Source organism: Pipistrellus kuhlii, unplaced genomic scaffold (assembly GCF_014108245.1).
Source record: "Pipistrellus kuhlii isolate mPipKuh1 unplaced genomic scaffold, mPipKuh1.p scaffold_m20_p_5, whole genome shotgun sequence".
Classification (NCBI taxonomy): domain Eukaryota; kingdom Metazoa; phylum Chordata; class Mammalia; order Chiroptera; family Vespertilionidae; genus Pipistrellus; species Pipistrellus kuhlii.
In genome coordinates, this window is record NW_023425551.1 from 12482560 (window position 1) to 12498457 (window position 15898).

General features: G+C 36.7%; 1 protein-coding gene across 2 annotated transcripts; it reads left to right on the top strand.

Moving 5' to 3' along the window:
* The first annotated feature begins 3174 nt into the window (after positions 1 to 3174).
* On the top strand, positions 3175 to 9630 carry CENPW (centromere protein W). 2 transcript variants are annotated; one of them, XM_036415082.2, is made up of 3 exons: positions 3191 to 3483; positions 6861 to 6974; positions 9484 to 9630. In XM_036415082.2, the coding sequence occupies exons 1-3, from the start codon at positions 3358 to 3360 to the stop codon at positions 9508 to 9510; spliced, it is 267 nt and encodes an 88-aa protein (XP_036270975.1). In that variant the 5' UTR covers positions 3191 to 3357; the 3' UTR covers positions 9511 to 9630. The 2 variants fall into 2 exon arrangements, with proteins under 2 accessions (XP_036270976.1, XP_036270975.1); XM_036415083.2 differs by lacking the exon at positions 9484 to 9630 and having other exon boundaries at positions 3175 to 3483; positions 6901 to 6978.
* The last annotated feature ends 6268 nt before the right edge of the window (positions 9631 to 15898 follow it).

Consider the following 15898-nt stretch of genomic DNA (forward strand, 5'->3'; position numbering starts at 1 on the left):
CAGAAATACATTAACTAGTAACATATACCATATGTATACATTAGTATAATTTATGAAAAGCAAAATCAAATGTTTTCTTAAGATTGTTTCAAACATCAAAGGATACTGTCAATTTTAATTTTTTCTAGTGTAAATAATTTTCTTAGAGAAATATTTTAGTGACATTTATTCAGTAAACATTTTAAGTTATATTCAGTATTAATTAGCTAAAATATGAAATATCTCATTTCTTTTTCAAGTATGCTTTTTACAGAAAATTGAACAACATTTAAAACAATCAAAAATTTCAATCCCATATCTAAAAACCATGTTCAGATTTTGGTATATTTTTCCCAGTGTTGTGTGTGTGTGTGTGTGTGTGTGTATGCAAGCATATTTTCTAATATTCTGCAGATCATATTACATTTACTTTGGTATATAGGTATTTTTTTTTTTTGCACTTGTCATTACCATGGGACTTCTTCTAGGCTATTGCTATTTTTCATGTTATTTTTAATATTGTCATAACAACTGAATGCATATACCCAAATTTATACATTAGATATTTTAAAAAATATTTAAAAGTCTCTATTCATAAAATGTATTTTATACTTAGAATAAATTTCTTTAGGATGGATTAGGAAAAAAAGGAGCCACTATTTAAAAGACTACCTTATCAGATATTGAGATGTCATCAACAAAAAAGACAAAAATTCTCAATAGCTTAATATAATGATAATTATTTCTTATGTACACTAACTTTTAAGAATAGCATGAGATGGAGTGGTGATGGCGAGAATTCTTCAATAATTTTCCTTGAACAAATTTTTTTTGTCTTTCCAAAATAAACAGCAGTATCAAAGGGACTTTGACCTCTGCAAATCAGGACTAAAATTACATCAGGAGGAACATGTGAGATAAAGAAAAGGAAGTATTTATCCTTCTGGTGTCAATACTACTCCTGTCCAGATCTTTTTTAGACTCCTTTACTTGCCCTGGATTTGGAGCTAAGGGCTGTCCACACTTAAGGCATTTCGGATTTGGGAAGTTTCTTGCTTTGGGAGTTAGGGTTTCAATAGTGGCCTTGTCATTTTTAACCCTTTGAATCAAAGGAATTTAAATTACTAAAGACAATTTTTTTTAAAGGATAACATTTTGAAAGTTTAGGTTGTGACAAAAATTTTCCAATGTTTTACTCTGGAACTCCTTAATATTGTACATAAAGGTGAAAGTCTTTTAAAAAATAAGGTAATGTGTAGGACATGCTTTATTATGGACAGCATTTAGAGTCCACTTAAGTGGTCATGAATTTAAATTGAGGCCAGATCCAGACCTATCCGTTTCTCTTAAGGCACTATCAGTGCACAGACACAGCATAGGGAGGATTGATATTTCAGTTTAAGCAGGGCTGGGATTTGTAAGGTGAGTATGAGAAAAAAGAGAATAGCTAGAGAGCTGAGAATAAATGCAAGGGAATATTAGAATGGTGCACAATAGACTGTGGGGGTGGGGTAGGGTAGGGTAAGGAGTAGAGAAAGGTTAGGATGTGGTAGAGATCGAAAGAGAGAGGACAGTGATCCCAATGGAATCCACAAATTATTATTTTAAAAAATATATATATTTTATTGATTTTTCACAGAGAGGAAGGGAGAGGGATAGAGAGTTAGAAACATCGATGAGAGAGAATCATCGATCAGCTGCCTCTTGCATACCCCATACTGGGGATGTGCCCGCAACCAAGGTACATGCCCTTGGCCGGAATCGAACCTGGGACCTTTCAATCTGCAGGCCGACGCTCTATCCACTGAGCCAAACCAGTCTCGGCAGAATACACAAATTATTGCAATTTGGATAATGGAGAGAGTTCAGAAGATTGGAGATGAGGCTGAAGAGTGAGATGATTGGATTGAGAATATGGAAGGGCATGGTGTTTGGGAATGGCAAGGCTTAGTGTATGACTGCAGGTGTAAGTGGCTCATGGAGTTACAGAAAACTGGAATTGCTCAGAGAGTTTGGAGTCACATTTCATTCACTAGTGAGTTCAGAGGAAAATGAATTCAAATTCTAAGCAGAGCTACAAACAAAACTTCCCTTTTTATTAAAGAGCCAACCCTATGTGTGCTTAATGGTTATCTCACTGATGGCCTTGAACACAACACAGTTCTATCCAATTAAAAAATATACCTGCCATGGCATTGGGAGTATGTGGGTATCTAGTCTCTGGCCTATAAGGTCAGACAGCTATATTTATCTTCCTCATTATTCAAGCAGGCTAAAGCAGGCTAGAAAGCAAAGTTGTTGTTGTTGTTATTTTAGAATAACAGAGAATTCCAAACAGTAGTTTTACAAAATAGGGGTTAGCCTTCTCAGTGGGATGAAAGATAAGATCACTGAGGAGGTGTTGGAAGGATCACTGAGGAGGTGTTGGAAAAGCTTGTCTGTGTGGTTATTGAAATCAGAATAATTACTAGAGGCATAGGATTAGCGATGCAATGAAAATCGCAATGATCTCAGACCAATCCTGAGACTAAGCAATGCCAACATGGTCTGAGTACTGGTTAGAAATGCAAATTCTCAAAGTCCCCTTAAGACTTCTTGAAGGAGAATCCCCAGGGGTGGTTGCTTCCCTTGATGGGCCATGAAGTTTGAGAACTATCTATGCAATAGCTTAGATAAGAGAAAAGTTAATGGCTTGAAGTAGCAAAGTTTTCAAAGAGGTAGGTAGTATATTTAAACTACGCCTGAAGTCATTTCAAGGTTCAGCAGCACAGGGCCTTAAAATGAAAGGGAGTCTCATTTATAAAGAACAGACTCACGAAAAGACTTCAGGGAAGAATCAAACGGGAATTCTGTAAAAGTGTAAAGGGTTAGCTGTTACTATCCGAAAACCATGCCTTGCCAGGAAGACACCGGTTCTTCAGGAATCCTGATACAACATCACAAGCTTCTTTCAACTCACCTACTTTTTAAGTCATCACTTTGGGCTCAGTATAGAGTGGGAGCTTGGAGAGCAGGCGTGGCTGCCCTGGCACACCCATACGTTCCACAGTTTTCCGACATCTCTATGAAACCTGGGAGAGATGATGCCTCAGCATTGGTGTAGGTAGGACATCGGGCCGTTCCAGGAGGCGTGGGCCCTTTAAGGACAGCGATCAAACAACTTCAGGCGGCCCCGGGGGCGGGGCTAGCGCGGTGACGTCACTGCCGGGCGCCGGGCGCGCTTTTTCGGCGGCGGATTCAAACGCCGGGGCCGGGATCGCGGTCGGAGGGAACTCTACATCGGCGGGCCTGTGTCCGCTCTGCCCGCGGCGGCCGGCTGCTCCTGCGCGGCGCCGGGGGGACCCCGAGGGCCGCGGCGGCGGTGCCTGACGGGGAGGCATGGCGGTGGCGGCCACGCTCTCTCAGAGGAAGCGGGTCAAGCGCAAGGCTCCCCGCGGCTTTCTGCGGCGCGTCTTCAAGCGGCGGAAGCCTCACCTTCATCTGGGGACCAGGTGCGACTTGCTGGTGAGTCCTCTGCCTGTGGGGGCTTGCGGTGGGGCCGGGGCAGGTCGGGGAAGTCACCCCCCACCCCCATCTTTTATTTTGGGTCCTCGGACCATCTCGTTCTTCCGGGCCCGTGTTTAGGGCGCGTCCCGCCCAGAACACAGGGGTTTGCTCGGATCCTGGCGCTTGGAGGCCACTGACATGGAGCGATCGGTGCCATCATTTATTTATTTATTTATTTATTTATTTATTTATTTATTTATACATACATACATACATACATACATACATACATACATACTCTAGAAGGCTATTAGCCAAATCAACGTAAGGAGAAAACTTACGTTGGCGTTAGGTTCCTGCTTATCGCTTTTTCCATATCGCTGTTCAGGAGCACAATATGGAACTGAGTGGAGTGTACTTGCCAAAGGAAGAAAGATAACGGCCGTTTATGAATAGATTTTGGAATTCGGGCCGGGTCATTTTTAAAAATATATTTTATTGAATTTTTTTTTTTTTTTTTTTTTTTTTTTTTTTTTACAGAGAGGAAGGGAGAGAGATAGAGAGCTAGAAACATCGATGAGAGAGAAACTTGGACCAGCACCCTCCTGCACCCCCCCCTCCCCCCACTGGGGATGTGCCCGCAACCAAGGTACATGCCCTTGACCGGAATCGAACCTGGGGCCTTTCAGTCCACAGGTTGAAGCTCTATCCACTGACCCAAACCGGTTTCGGCCATTTTTTAATTTTAACTATTGTAAAAGGCATTACTGACATGCCTTTTTACCTCGTTAACCGAATATATTGCCTTGTTTTCTCCGCTTTAGCTTGCTTACTATCGAACCCCGATTCAGAAAGGTAATTTGTAAGTAGTTTGCTCTCAGCTGCGAATTCGTTTTCCTGGACAGACATGAACGTCTGTTAATTCAATTTCCAAGCCAAACCTCTCTCTGACTCATAATGCCTGTAGCATCATGCTTAAGCTAGCCAATAGCCACCACCAAGCCGCTGTGAAATAAATTCGGAGTTTTCATGTACAGTGCCTGGACCATACACCCCTCTGGCAGCATGAACACTGTCTTCCTCTAGGTTTAAACCGTGGGAGACGCCTAAGGTTTGTTACAAGAGCCGGTTGAGTGAAGGAGACATTATAAGTGGGTACCTAATTTTCAGGAGATCAAGGTCAAGAATCGTAGCTAACAAGGACATTATAGAATTGTCTTCATTTTTCCTTTATTTGGTCTCTGAAGCCAAAATAAACATTTAAAAATATTTTATTGATTTTTTTTTTTTTTTTTTTTTTACAGAGAGGAAGGGAGAGGGATAGAGAGTTATAAACATCGATGAGAGAGAAACATCAATCAGCTGCCTCTTGCACACCTCCTACTGGGGAAGTGCCTGCAACCAAGGCACATGCCCTTGACCGGAATCGAACCTGGGATGTTCTACCGACTGAGCCAAACCCGTCAGGGCCAAAACAAACATTTTTGTTTCTGGCTGGAAAAAAATAGCCCATTTAACACCTCCTATCCTCCTTTTTCTTGTTCCTGTCTTAGATCCCATAAGAAAAGACAATATCTATTCTATTTTGTAACCATCACCCCCCTCTCCCCCCCAGTGGTGATGATAAAGGTGGCACAGGTGCTTTGGGTTAAAGTGAAATTGATTTACAAGCCATTTTTAGGTCATTTTTTTCCTGCAGTTTTCATTGGTCCTGGGGTCCCAAGTGGGTGGGGAAGAAATGTACCTGCTCAAGTCTATCTAGGAGACTGTTAGATAGGTTGGCAAAAATTTCTCAGTAATCAGCTTCCTCTTCCATTCACACTGTCTGCCCCAAAGTGACTCATGGACAGCAGGTGGGATCCAGCAGGAAAGAAGGTGAGCTGAAATTCCGAGCATTCTCACAGGAAGGGGAAATGAGTTTCTTTAGGCCACTATCTCTTCTTAGGTCCGAATCTGTTCTTTGGCTTTTGCTTGCTCTCCTCCACTCTGCGTGTGTGCCATGCATCACCCTGGTTTCTTTGCTTAGGGTTTTCTGCTTGCCGTTGACACTTCATAATCTTACCCAGCAGATGTCCCACATCATCCATAAACCTTTCTACAGTTCAGGCAGCTTGCTATGACCTTTTCCCCCCCCCCTGAATTTTGATAGCAGAGAAGGTGTACATCATATGGTTTAGCTATTGGTAATTTGACACTGTTCACTAGGAATTTTATATATCAGTTTTGTCTCCTACTGTGGTAATGCAGCTTTCTTCAGGGGAAGGAACTATACATATCTCTTTTTTGTGTCTCCCATTATCTTTAACACAAAACTAACCTACTTTTCTGTTGTGTTTTGTACAGTGTATATGGTATTTCTTCTGCCTGAAGATAACCTCACTCCTCTCAGCACACTCCAGTTCTTTCAAAACCCAGTTCACATACCACTTCCTCAGTGAAGCCTTTTTGAATCTCCCTAAAAGGATTAACTCTATTTTACTCTGGCATCTACTTGATTTCTTTATAGGTTTGATTCTGCCATTGGCCTGGGGAGTTTGGAAATACTTTATTCCTAATGTTTAATGTAACACCTTGAATATTGTAAGTTTACAATTAATAAATATGGGACTGCATGGAAAAGAGACTTATTTTTGACAGTCTACCCTTTTGTAGACTCTTGTTTTATATTTTTATTTTTCAATCTAGATTCACAAGAAGTGGCAAAATAGTAGAAATTACTTATGTATCTTTTATCCAGCTTTCCACAATACTAACAACTTACTTAACTACAATCCTTGTGGAGTTTTGAATTTTGTTCTGTCTGCTTATAATCTATTTTAAATAATTTCTTAAAAGGTGACTTAAAGATTACTAATAGTAGATATGATTTTTTTGATATTGTTAGATAATAAGTAATGACCTTTGTATATATACTCTTCAACTCAGTAAATCTTCAGAATTTCAATTATTACCTTTTTTTGAATAGGTCTTTCAAATACCTGATTAAAAAAATTTTTAGCCTTGGATTATAGATTGAAAGATGATTAGCCTTAAATATGTTGTTTTGATTTTAGATTTTGGGAAAATTTTACATACATAAGTTATTTGGAATCAGAAGCAGGAATATTTGTTACTTAATAAAGTTCTACATAAATTGTGATCTAAGGATTCTTTACAATAATGCTATTGTCTATAGCCTTTGGTTAGCCTTACATGGTCTTTTTCAATAACTGTCTCATTTGTATGGAATCTAAGATGGGCCTATATTAAAATAGATTCTGTTACTTTAAAAAATAATTTATTTAATCATAATACTAAATTAGTACAACATTACATTTTGTTATCTTTTATTTTTAAAAGCCCTTATTTTGGAACATCAATATTTTAAAAATCCTTTTGAATTTTCTCTTTTAAAGGTGCATCTGAACTGTTTACTGTTTATTCGTCGACTGGCAGAAGAGTCCAGGACAGATGCTTGTAAGAATAAGTGTGGAATCATTAAAGACCAGCATGTACTGGCTGCAGCAAAGGTAAGGCCTGATTTATTTATTTTTTTAAAATATATTTTTACTGATTTTAGGAAGGAAGAGGGAGAGAGAGATAGAAACATCAATGATGAGAGAGGATCATTGATCAGCTGTCTCTTGCACACCCCACACTGGGGATCAAGCCCACAGCCCGGGCATGTGTCCTGACCTTCTGGTTCATAAGTCCACACTCAACCCCTGAGCCACGTTAGCCAGACGTGAGGTTTTTTTTTTTCTTGAATGAAAATTGATTTTAAAAGTACCACTTGGTTCATCACCTCTGCCTGATTTAGACTTTTTTATTCAGCTGTGTCTACTCAGTTGATACTTAGCTTTTCATGTTAATGGATTTAATTAAGGAGTCAGATTTTCTTTCTCTCTTTGGATCGCTGATGCAAATATTCATGGCCACTGATTTATTACTGTTTATGGGAAAATTAATATTTGGCTGTAATATGTAGGATTTGTAGTGGGCTATAGATAGTTGAGAAGGTTATCACCTTGAAATTTATCAAACTTTTCTTCTTGATCATTTTGCTTTTCTAATTGCCTATTTGTTTTTCTAACTGTATTTTGCGTGACTTATGACTCAAATTACTTATAAAAACAGAGAGATTGCTTCTTCCTGGTAGTTCTATATAATATGAGAGTAGGAGGCCTAGGGCAGAGTTTTTTCCAAATATATTCCGGAGGTCATTTCCACTTGATGTTAGTAGATGCCCCACCATGAAAAGCTTCTGGTGTCAAGATACATTTAGATAACATACTATACCTCCTTGAATAGTCACAATGTTATTATGTATATAGAATCTGTTACTATAAGAATATGCAAGAAATTGGCAACCATGGTTGAATGGGAGCGATGTGGGAAAGAGACTTACTTTTGACACTGTATGTCTTTGTACACTTTTGTTTTGAAATAATTATAAACTGACTCACAAAAAGTGCATAAATAATATAGAGAGTTCCATGTACTTTTTGTTCATCTGCACAATGTTAATATCTTTATATAACTACATATTAGAGGCCCAGAGCATGAAATTCGTGCATTGGGGAGGGGGTGGGGGAGTCCTGCATCCTCTCTAGTCTGGGAACCTCTTGGGGGATTGCTGGCTCCTAACCTCTCACCTGCCTTCATGCCTGATCGCCCCTAACCACTTTGCCTGCTTGTCTGCTTGCCCCAACTGCCCCCCCCACCAGCCTTCTCACCCTCATCTGCCCCCCCCCCCCCCCCCGTTGCCAGCCTGATTGCCCCCAGCTGTCTCCTCTTTTTCCCTCCCTTTCCCCCACCAGCCTGCTCATCCCCAACTTCTCCCCTGCTGGCCTGCTTGCTTGCTTCTTGTTTTCAATTGCCCTCAACTCCCCGCTGGCCTGATCACCCCCAACTCCCCTCCCCTCCTGGCCTGATCATCCCTATCCACCTCTGCCTTGGCCCCACCAACATGGCTTTGTTCAGAAGGTCTCCCTTTTATTAGCATATTACCCTTTTATTAGTATAGATAGTTATGTAAAGTTATAAAAGGTTATGGGAAATATAGCAGTAAAGAAACTTGTTGAACTCTGTTTAACTTAGCATTTTGGAAATGTGAATACATAATATACTCAGCATTTTGTAAATTCATTTAAATACATAGTACTTTTGTAGTATCCATACATCAAACAGAGAAATACTAACTTAGGATACAGACCTATTTGGTGGCATATGTGCAAGCCTAGAAATGTTCGGACCTTGGAAATTTTTTTTAGGGTTTTCAAATTTTCTTAAAGTTATAAACATTATAACAAGATTCTAGTCCATTAAAGTCAGTTTTTCTGTAGGTGAATCAGTGTTTACGAGCTTGAAGAAGGTATGTATTTTAAATTTAGGGTTTGTTTTTATTAACAAATGGTAGGTATGCTTAACCTAAAAGTAGGTAAGTTCTTTAAAAATATTTTGGATATATTCTGGTCTAATGCTTCTCATCTTTTAAGATTAAAGACCTGTTATTTTATTTCTGTCACGGACTATTATGTTTTGAAAATTGTCTATCTAACAAGCTTTTCAGTGTTAGATGACTAGTCTTGGTCTTTAAATTGATATAATTCCAGAACAAATGTAGGAAATATGGTGTTGCAATGGGTTTGTATTGTTTTCTAGTTGTTAAATGCTCAATTTATAAATAAGATTTTAGAAGTTTAGAACATTCTGTAACTCTTACGATTACTAAATTGTCTACAAATGTTGGGAACCATTAATATGGACACTTTTGGCTTACAATTGAAGAAGTTAACATCTAGAACTGACTATAAAACCAGATTTTGAGAATCTACACGATTTACATTATTTGAGAGAAGTAGAAGTCTCAGACCATTTATAAGGCAAAAAGATTCCCTTATCATCTTCTGTATTGGGTTTTATACATTCAGAGTCTTCCATATTATAAACATAGGAATATTTAATTTTTTTGTTGAGGATTATGTTTTATTTGCTATAGGTATAATATGAATCTTCATATTTTTCTCTCCTTCACAGGTAATGCTAAAGAAGAGCAGAGGTTAGAAGTCAAAGAACACAGTTTTGAACTTTATATGATGAATTTTTTTATTTTAGTTGATAACAGATCATGAAAGCACTTTTTACATATTAGTTAATATTGTGTATTAAAATATTGGCTGCTTGGGGGATGTGTGCATTTGTGTATTCTTTTACTAGCATTGAAACATCTCAAACAGTATCTAACTTTATTTTTTAGGAATATGGACTCAAGTTCATTTTACTTTTGTTTGGTTAGTATTGTGCAAATGTTTTGTATATTAAAAATGAAATTTTACTATGAAGTAGCCTGAAGGGATGTATTTCTTGAAATTAAGCTTATAAGTATTTACCTTTACATACTGTTAACTATGGAATTAATTTAACCTTTGAAAAAGTACAATGCGCAATCAAATCTAGTTCCATTTAAATAATTTTAACTCCTTTTTTAAAAAAAATAAATTCTTTCTTGTTGAAAGTATTACATATGGCTCCTTTTCCCCCCATTGACCTCTCCCCAGCCACTCCCACCCCCAGCACATGCCCTCACCCCCTTACTGTCTGTCCAGTGGTTATGTTCTTGTGCATGCATACAAGTCCTTTCGTTTGGTTGATCTCTTACCCTGCCCCTCTTCCTTCTGAGGTTCCATGGTCTGTTCGATGCTTCTATGACTCTGGATCTATTTTTGTTCATCACTTTATGTTGTTCATTATATTCCACAAAATGAGTGTGATCATGTGATATTTATCTTTCTCTGACTGGCTTATTTTGCTTAGCATAATGCTCTCCAGGTCCATCCCTGCTGCTGCAAGTGCTAAGAGTTCCTTTTTTTTTTTTTTTTTTTTTTTTACAGCAGCGTAGTATTCCATTGTGTAGATGCACCACTGTTTTTTAATCCATTCATCTGCTGATGGGCACTTAGGCTGTTTCCAAATCTTAGCTATGGTGAATAGTGCTGCTTTGAACGTAGGGGTGCATATATCCTTTCTGATTGGTGTTTCTGATTTCTTAAGATATATTCCTAGAAGTGGGATTACTGGGTTAAATGGGAGTTCTATTTTTAACTTTTTAAAATATATTTTTATTGATTCAGAGAGGGAGAGAAAGATGGAAACATCAATGATGAGAGAGAATCATTGATCGGCTGCCTCCTACCTGCCCCATACTGGCGATTGAACCCACAACCTTGGCATGTGCCCTTGATCTGAATCAAACCCAGGATCCTTCAGTCCACAGGCTGACATTCTGTCCACTGAGCCAAACCAGCCAGCGCCCATTTTTAATTTTTTGAGGAAACTATACTGTTTTCCACAGTGATCGCACCAGCCTGCATTCCCACCAGCAGTGCACCAGGGTTTGTTTTTTTTCTCCACATCTTCGCCAACACTTGTCATTTGTTGATTTGTTGATGATAAACATTCTGGCAGGTATGAGGTGGTACTTCATTGTTTTGGTTTGCATCTCTTGGATGATTAGTGACTGACCATTTTTTCATATGTCTCTTGGCCTTCTGTATGTCTGCTTTCAGAAAGTGTCTATTTAGGTCCTTTGCCCAATTTTGATTGGATTGTTTATCTTTTAAGTTGTATGAGTTCCCTATAACTTTTGGAGATTAAAGCCTTATTGGATGTAACATTGGCAAATATATTCTTCCATGCAGTGGACGCTCTTGTTAATGGTTTCTTTTGCGGTTGCAGAAGCTTTTTATTTTGATGTAGTTCCATTTGTTCATTTTCTCCTTAGTTTCCATTGTCCTAAGAGATGTGTCAGTAAAGATATTGTTACACAATATGTCTATATTTTGCTGCCTATGGATTCTTCCAAGGTTTTTATCGTTTCCCATCTTATGTTTAAGTCGTTTATCCATTTTGAGTTTATTTTTGTGTATGGTGTAAATTGGTGATCTAGTTTCATTTTTTTGCACGCATCTGTCCAATTTTCCCAATACCATTTATTGAAGAGACTGTCTTGACTCTGTTGTATGCTCTTGCCTACTTTGTCAAATGTTAATTGAGCATAATAGCTTGGTTGGTATTGCAAATGTTTTGTATATTAAAAATGAAATCTTACTATATGAAGTAGCCTGAAGAGATGTATCTATTGAAATTAAGCTTATAAGTACTTACCTTTACATACAATTAACTATGGAATCAATTTAATCTTTGAAAAAGTACAATGTGCAATCAAATGTAGGTCCATTTAAATAATTTTAACCCTTTAATGCCTTTGTGACCTGCATTACTTCCTGAGTTGTACTTTATGGTATTTATATACCACAGTTTTTGTACAACTATTCACCTACTGAGGGCCATTTGGTTATTTCCAGTTTTTTACTATTACAACTAAAGCTGCTATAAACAACCACTTACGAGTTTTTACACAGATACAAATTTTCATTTCTGTGGGATAAATGCCCAGGAGTGTGATTATGGGTCAAATGTGATTATGTTTACTTTTTAAAAAAGAAGTAGCCCAACTGTTTTTCAGAGTGACTATCATTTTTTATTCCCATCAGCTGTTTATGAAAGATCCACTTTCTTCACATTCTCATGAATATTTTATTTTAGCTGTTCTCATTGGAGTGTGTCTCTTTAAGCTTTTAAATTTGCATTTACTTAATGGCTAATGGTTGTTGCACATATTTTCATATGTTTATTTGTTATCTTTTCTTTGGTGAAATATTTCTCTTTTTTTGGTACTTTTTCTGTTTGGGCCTTTTGTTTTTTTAATGTTGAATTTTGAGAGTTCTTTATTCTTGGTATGGGCCTGTCAGTTAATGGGGTTTGCAAATATTCTATTGTGTTGCTTTTATTTTTAACAGTCTTTTGAAGATCAACAGGTTTTAATTTTGGTGAATTCTAATTTATGGGATTTTTTCCCCCATGTATTGGTGTCATGTTTTAAGAATTCTTCACCAAACTCTAGGTCCTGAAGGTTTTTTCCCTATATTATTTTTTTACAGATTTTATAGTTTGTTTTACACTTAAATATCTGATCTGTTTTGAGTTAATTTTTGTAAAAGGTGTGAGATTTAGGACAAGGTTTATTTTTATATTATATTTGTAGATACCCAATTGTTTAAGCACCAAGTTATTGTTTATTTAAATATATTTTATTGATTTTTTACAGAGAAGAAGGGAGAGGGAGAGAGAGAGTCAGAAACATCAATGAGAGAGAAACATCTATTAGCTGCCCCCTGCACACTTCCTATTGGGGATGTGCTCGCTACCAAGACACATGCCCTTGACTGGAATCAAACCTGGGACCTTTCAGGCCGACGCTCTATCCTATGAGCCAAACCAGTGAGGGCAAAGCACCAAGTTTTTTTACTTTGTTTTTTACTTTTGTCATAAATTCATTAGTCATATTTTATGGGCTATTCTTGGGTTCTGTATTCCACTGTTTTATTTTTTCAGTCCTCCACCAATAACATATGGATTTTATTAATGTGGCAATATAATCAGTCTTGAAATTAGTAGAATGATTCCTCTTACTTGATTCTATCTTAGAATTGTCTTGACTTTCCTAGTTTCTTTGCCTTTCCATAGAAATTTTAGAATAACGTTTGTATCTACTAAAGAATCTTGCTGGAATTTTCATTGGTTGCATTAAAAATGCATATCAAGTTGGGGAGAATTAGTATCTTAACTCTATTGAAATTTATAGTCCATGTATGTGGAATATCTTTATATCTTTGATTTGTAGTTTTTACTTTTTACATTTCCTTTCTGTTTAGAGCCATGATCGGCAAACTGCGGCTCGTGAGCCACATGTGGCTCTTTGGCTCCTTGAGTGTGGCTCTTCCACAAAATACCATGGCCTGGGCGAGTCTATTTTGAAGAAGTGGCATTAGAAAAAGTTTAAGTTTAAAAAATTTGGCTCTCAAAAGAAATTTCAATCATTGTACTGTTGATATTTGGCTCTGTTGACTAATGAGTTTGCAGACCAAACTCATTAGTCAACATTTTGTCATTGTTTTAGTGTAGGTCTACAGTTGATAAATTTTCTTAGTGGCCTTCATTTCAGAATGTCTTGATTTCTCCTTAATTCTTGAAGCATATTTTTGCTGGATATAAAATTTGGGGTTGAGAGGTTTATTTTCCTTTTTTAACACTAGAAACTTTTTAGCCCTATCTTTTTGTTTTCCTTCTGGGTCTCTAATGACTCAGATATAAGATATTATTCTATATTTGTACAAATTTTTGCTTGTTTCATTTTTAGTATATTGTTCTTTGTTGTTTAGATTGGCTGATTTCTGTTTCATCTTGTAGTTAACAGATTATTTCCACTTGTCTTCCCGCTTCTGCTGTTACCATTTGAGTGGTTTTTAAAATTTTTAGTTACAGTATTTTTCAGTTTTCAGAGTTCCTTTGAATCTCTTTATTATTCTCTGTATCTTTGTTGAGACTTTCAATTTATTTATTTATTTCAGATGTGTTTGTAATGACTCATGCATTTTTATGATGGCTGTTTTGAAATCCTTGTCTCATGATTCTAACATTGTGCCGTCTTGGTATTGGCATTCATTTATTACCATTGAGTTTGAGATCTTCTTGAGTCTTTATTGTGAGTGATTTTTTTATAACACTTTAAAAATGTTATTCCACATCTTCAGACTTCTGTCATATTTTTGAGAAGTTTGTAAGTCTTAAAATAATATGTCAACCCCCCCCCCCCCCCCCCCACCCCCCCACACGTACACACTATTAAGGCTTTCCCCTGTTAGTAAAACCTTTTAGGTTTTCCGCAATCTTATTATGTTTAATTCCCTTAGGCTTTGTTTTGTTTTGTTCATTTGTTGTTGTTTTTTTTTTAAATCTTCTTTATTGGAAGTATTACATATGTCCTCCTTTTTGTCCCATTGACTCCTTCTAGCCCATCCCCACCTCAGGTCTTCACCACCCTATTGTCTGTGTTCATGGGTTAGGCATATATGCATACAAGTTTGTTGGGTGATCTCTTCCCACCCAACCACCCACTCCTGCCTTCCCTCTGTTTTCTTTTTTATTCTGCTTGAGGTTCCAGAACTTTTTTGAAATGGTGAGATGTTGTCTTTCACCAGTTTTTGTGTGACCTAATTATACATTTTTAGAAATATGCCATGAGTTGGAATAAAACTACAACTGGGATATCACAGAGTAAAGAAGAAAAAAAAAAATGTTACCGGTGTGTAAAAATATATGTGTTTATAATAAAAATAGGCTATTCTAAAGCTACTGTTTAGGGATCTCAGTAACTAGTAAAGTAAGAAAAATGTCTACTTTTGTTTTCCTTAGCTCTGATCCACAAAGCATTAAATAAAAATGAGCATTTTTATGTTTTTGGCTGTATGAGTTTCCCCCCATATTTTGTGGGTGATGAAATTTCTTAATTGTGAAGTCCAGATTTCTGATTAAGCAGTTTGTTCTTAGTGGGCTTTTAAATCAAATTTTTATCTCTGAGCTTTGGGAGTTAGGGCTGCCAAGATTTGAATGAGGAGGAAAAAACATTTTGATCCCTACTGACATTAAATTTTAAGACTTTGTAGTTGTAAAACATAAATACTTAAAATAATTCAAGTTTGAAAATAAAGTTCCAATTGTGTAATTTTTTATACTTACTCTGCATGAAAAAATACAGTCTCCTACACGTATGGTATATAGTTTCATTTGAGTTGTATTATAAGTCACTTTAGATCCTTAAAAATTTGTTTTGTAAAATTTTACTCTAGTTTTTTATGTTACCTTAATTTTTATATTATAAAGCCCATAAAATCAAAATAATACATGTATTTCATTAGTTTCCTTGCATAAACAGTTTGGTTAGTGAAATAATGGCAATGTGTAAGACTACAAAATTTTTAATTGTTTTAGAAAATTTATTGATGTTTTGTACTTGAAGTTGAAAGTTAAACATTGAAATTTCTATTTTTAAAATTGTCATTAGTATTTAAATATTCTGTACTTATAAATGTAAGATACTTAGCTGCAAATCCCATTTTAGAGTGCTTAGGAAATAGGATGGGGCAGCAACCCGATCAGTACCTTGATTACGTTGCTCTAACCCAGTAGTTCTGTGCGTAGCGCATCCCATGTTGTAAAAATAACTATTCTTAGATTTGTATTGTAATTGAACTGTTAAGGTGGTCCAGAGGAAAAGAACATACCCAAATCTAATGAAACTCATTTATTTTCAGTGATATGTGTACGTTTTTGGTCAATTCAGATTTTAACTGGGTTAAGTATTAATCATACCTGCATAGATGTTTTAGATCCAATAGTATCTTTATGAGTGTTATCTTGTAAATAGTTTCTGACTTTGTAAATGTATACCATACACTGAAATAATCATGTTGGGCATGTTCATTTAGTTAGCACTTTTTATGTGCCGATCATTCATGTGAAAGAGGACAATGTCCCTGCTTTCAAGTTTACC

Excerpts from the sequence above, each read along its gene's own strand:
- CENPW (XM_036415082.2), top strand. The coding sequence starts at position 3,358 with ATGGCGGTGGCGGCCACGCTCTCTCAGAGGAAGCGGGTCAAGCGCAAG. Across the intron at positions 3,484-6,860 it reads GGACCAGGTGCGACTTGCTG|GTGCATCTGAACTGTTTACT; the intron begins GTGAGTCCTCTG and ends TCTCTTTTAAAG. Across the intron at positions 6,975-9,483 it reads ATGTACTGGCTGCAGCAAAG|GTAATGCTAAAGAAGAGCAG; the intron begins GTAAGGCCTGAT and ends TCTCCTTCACAG.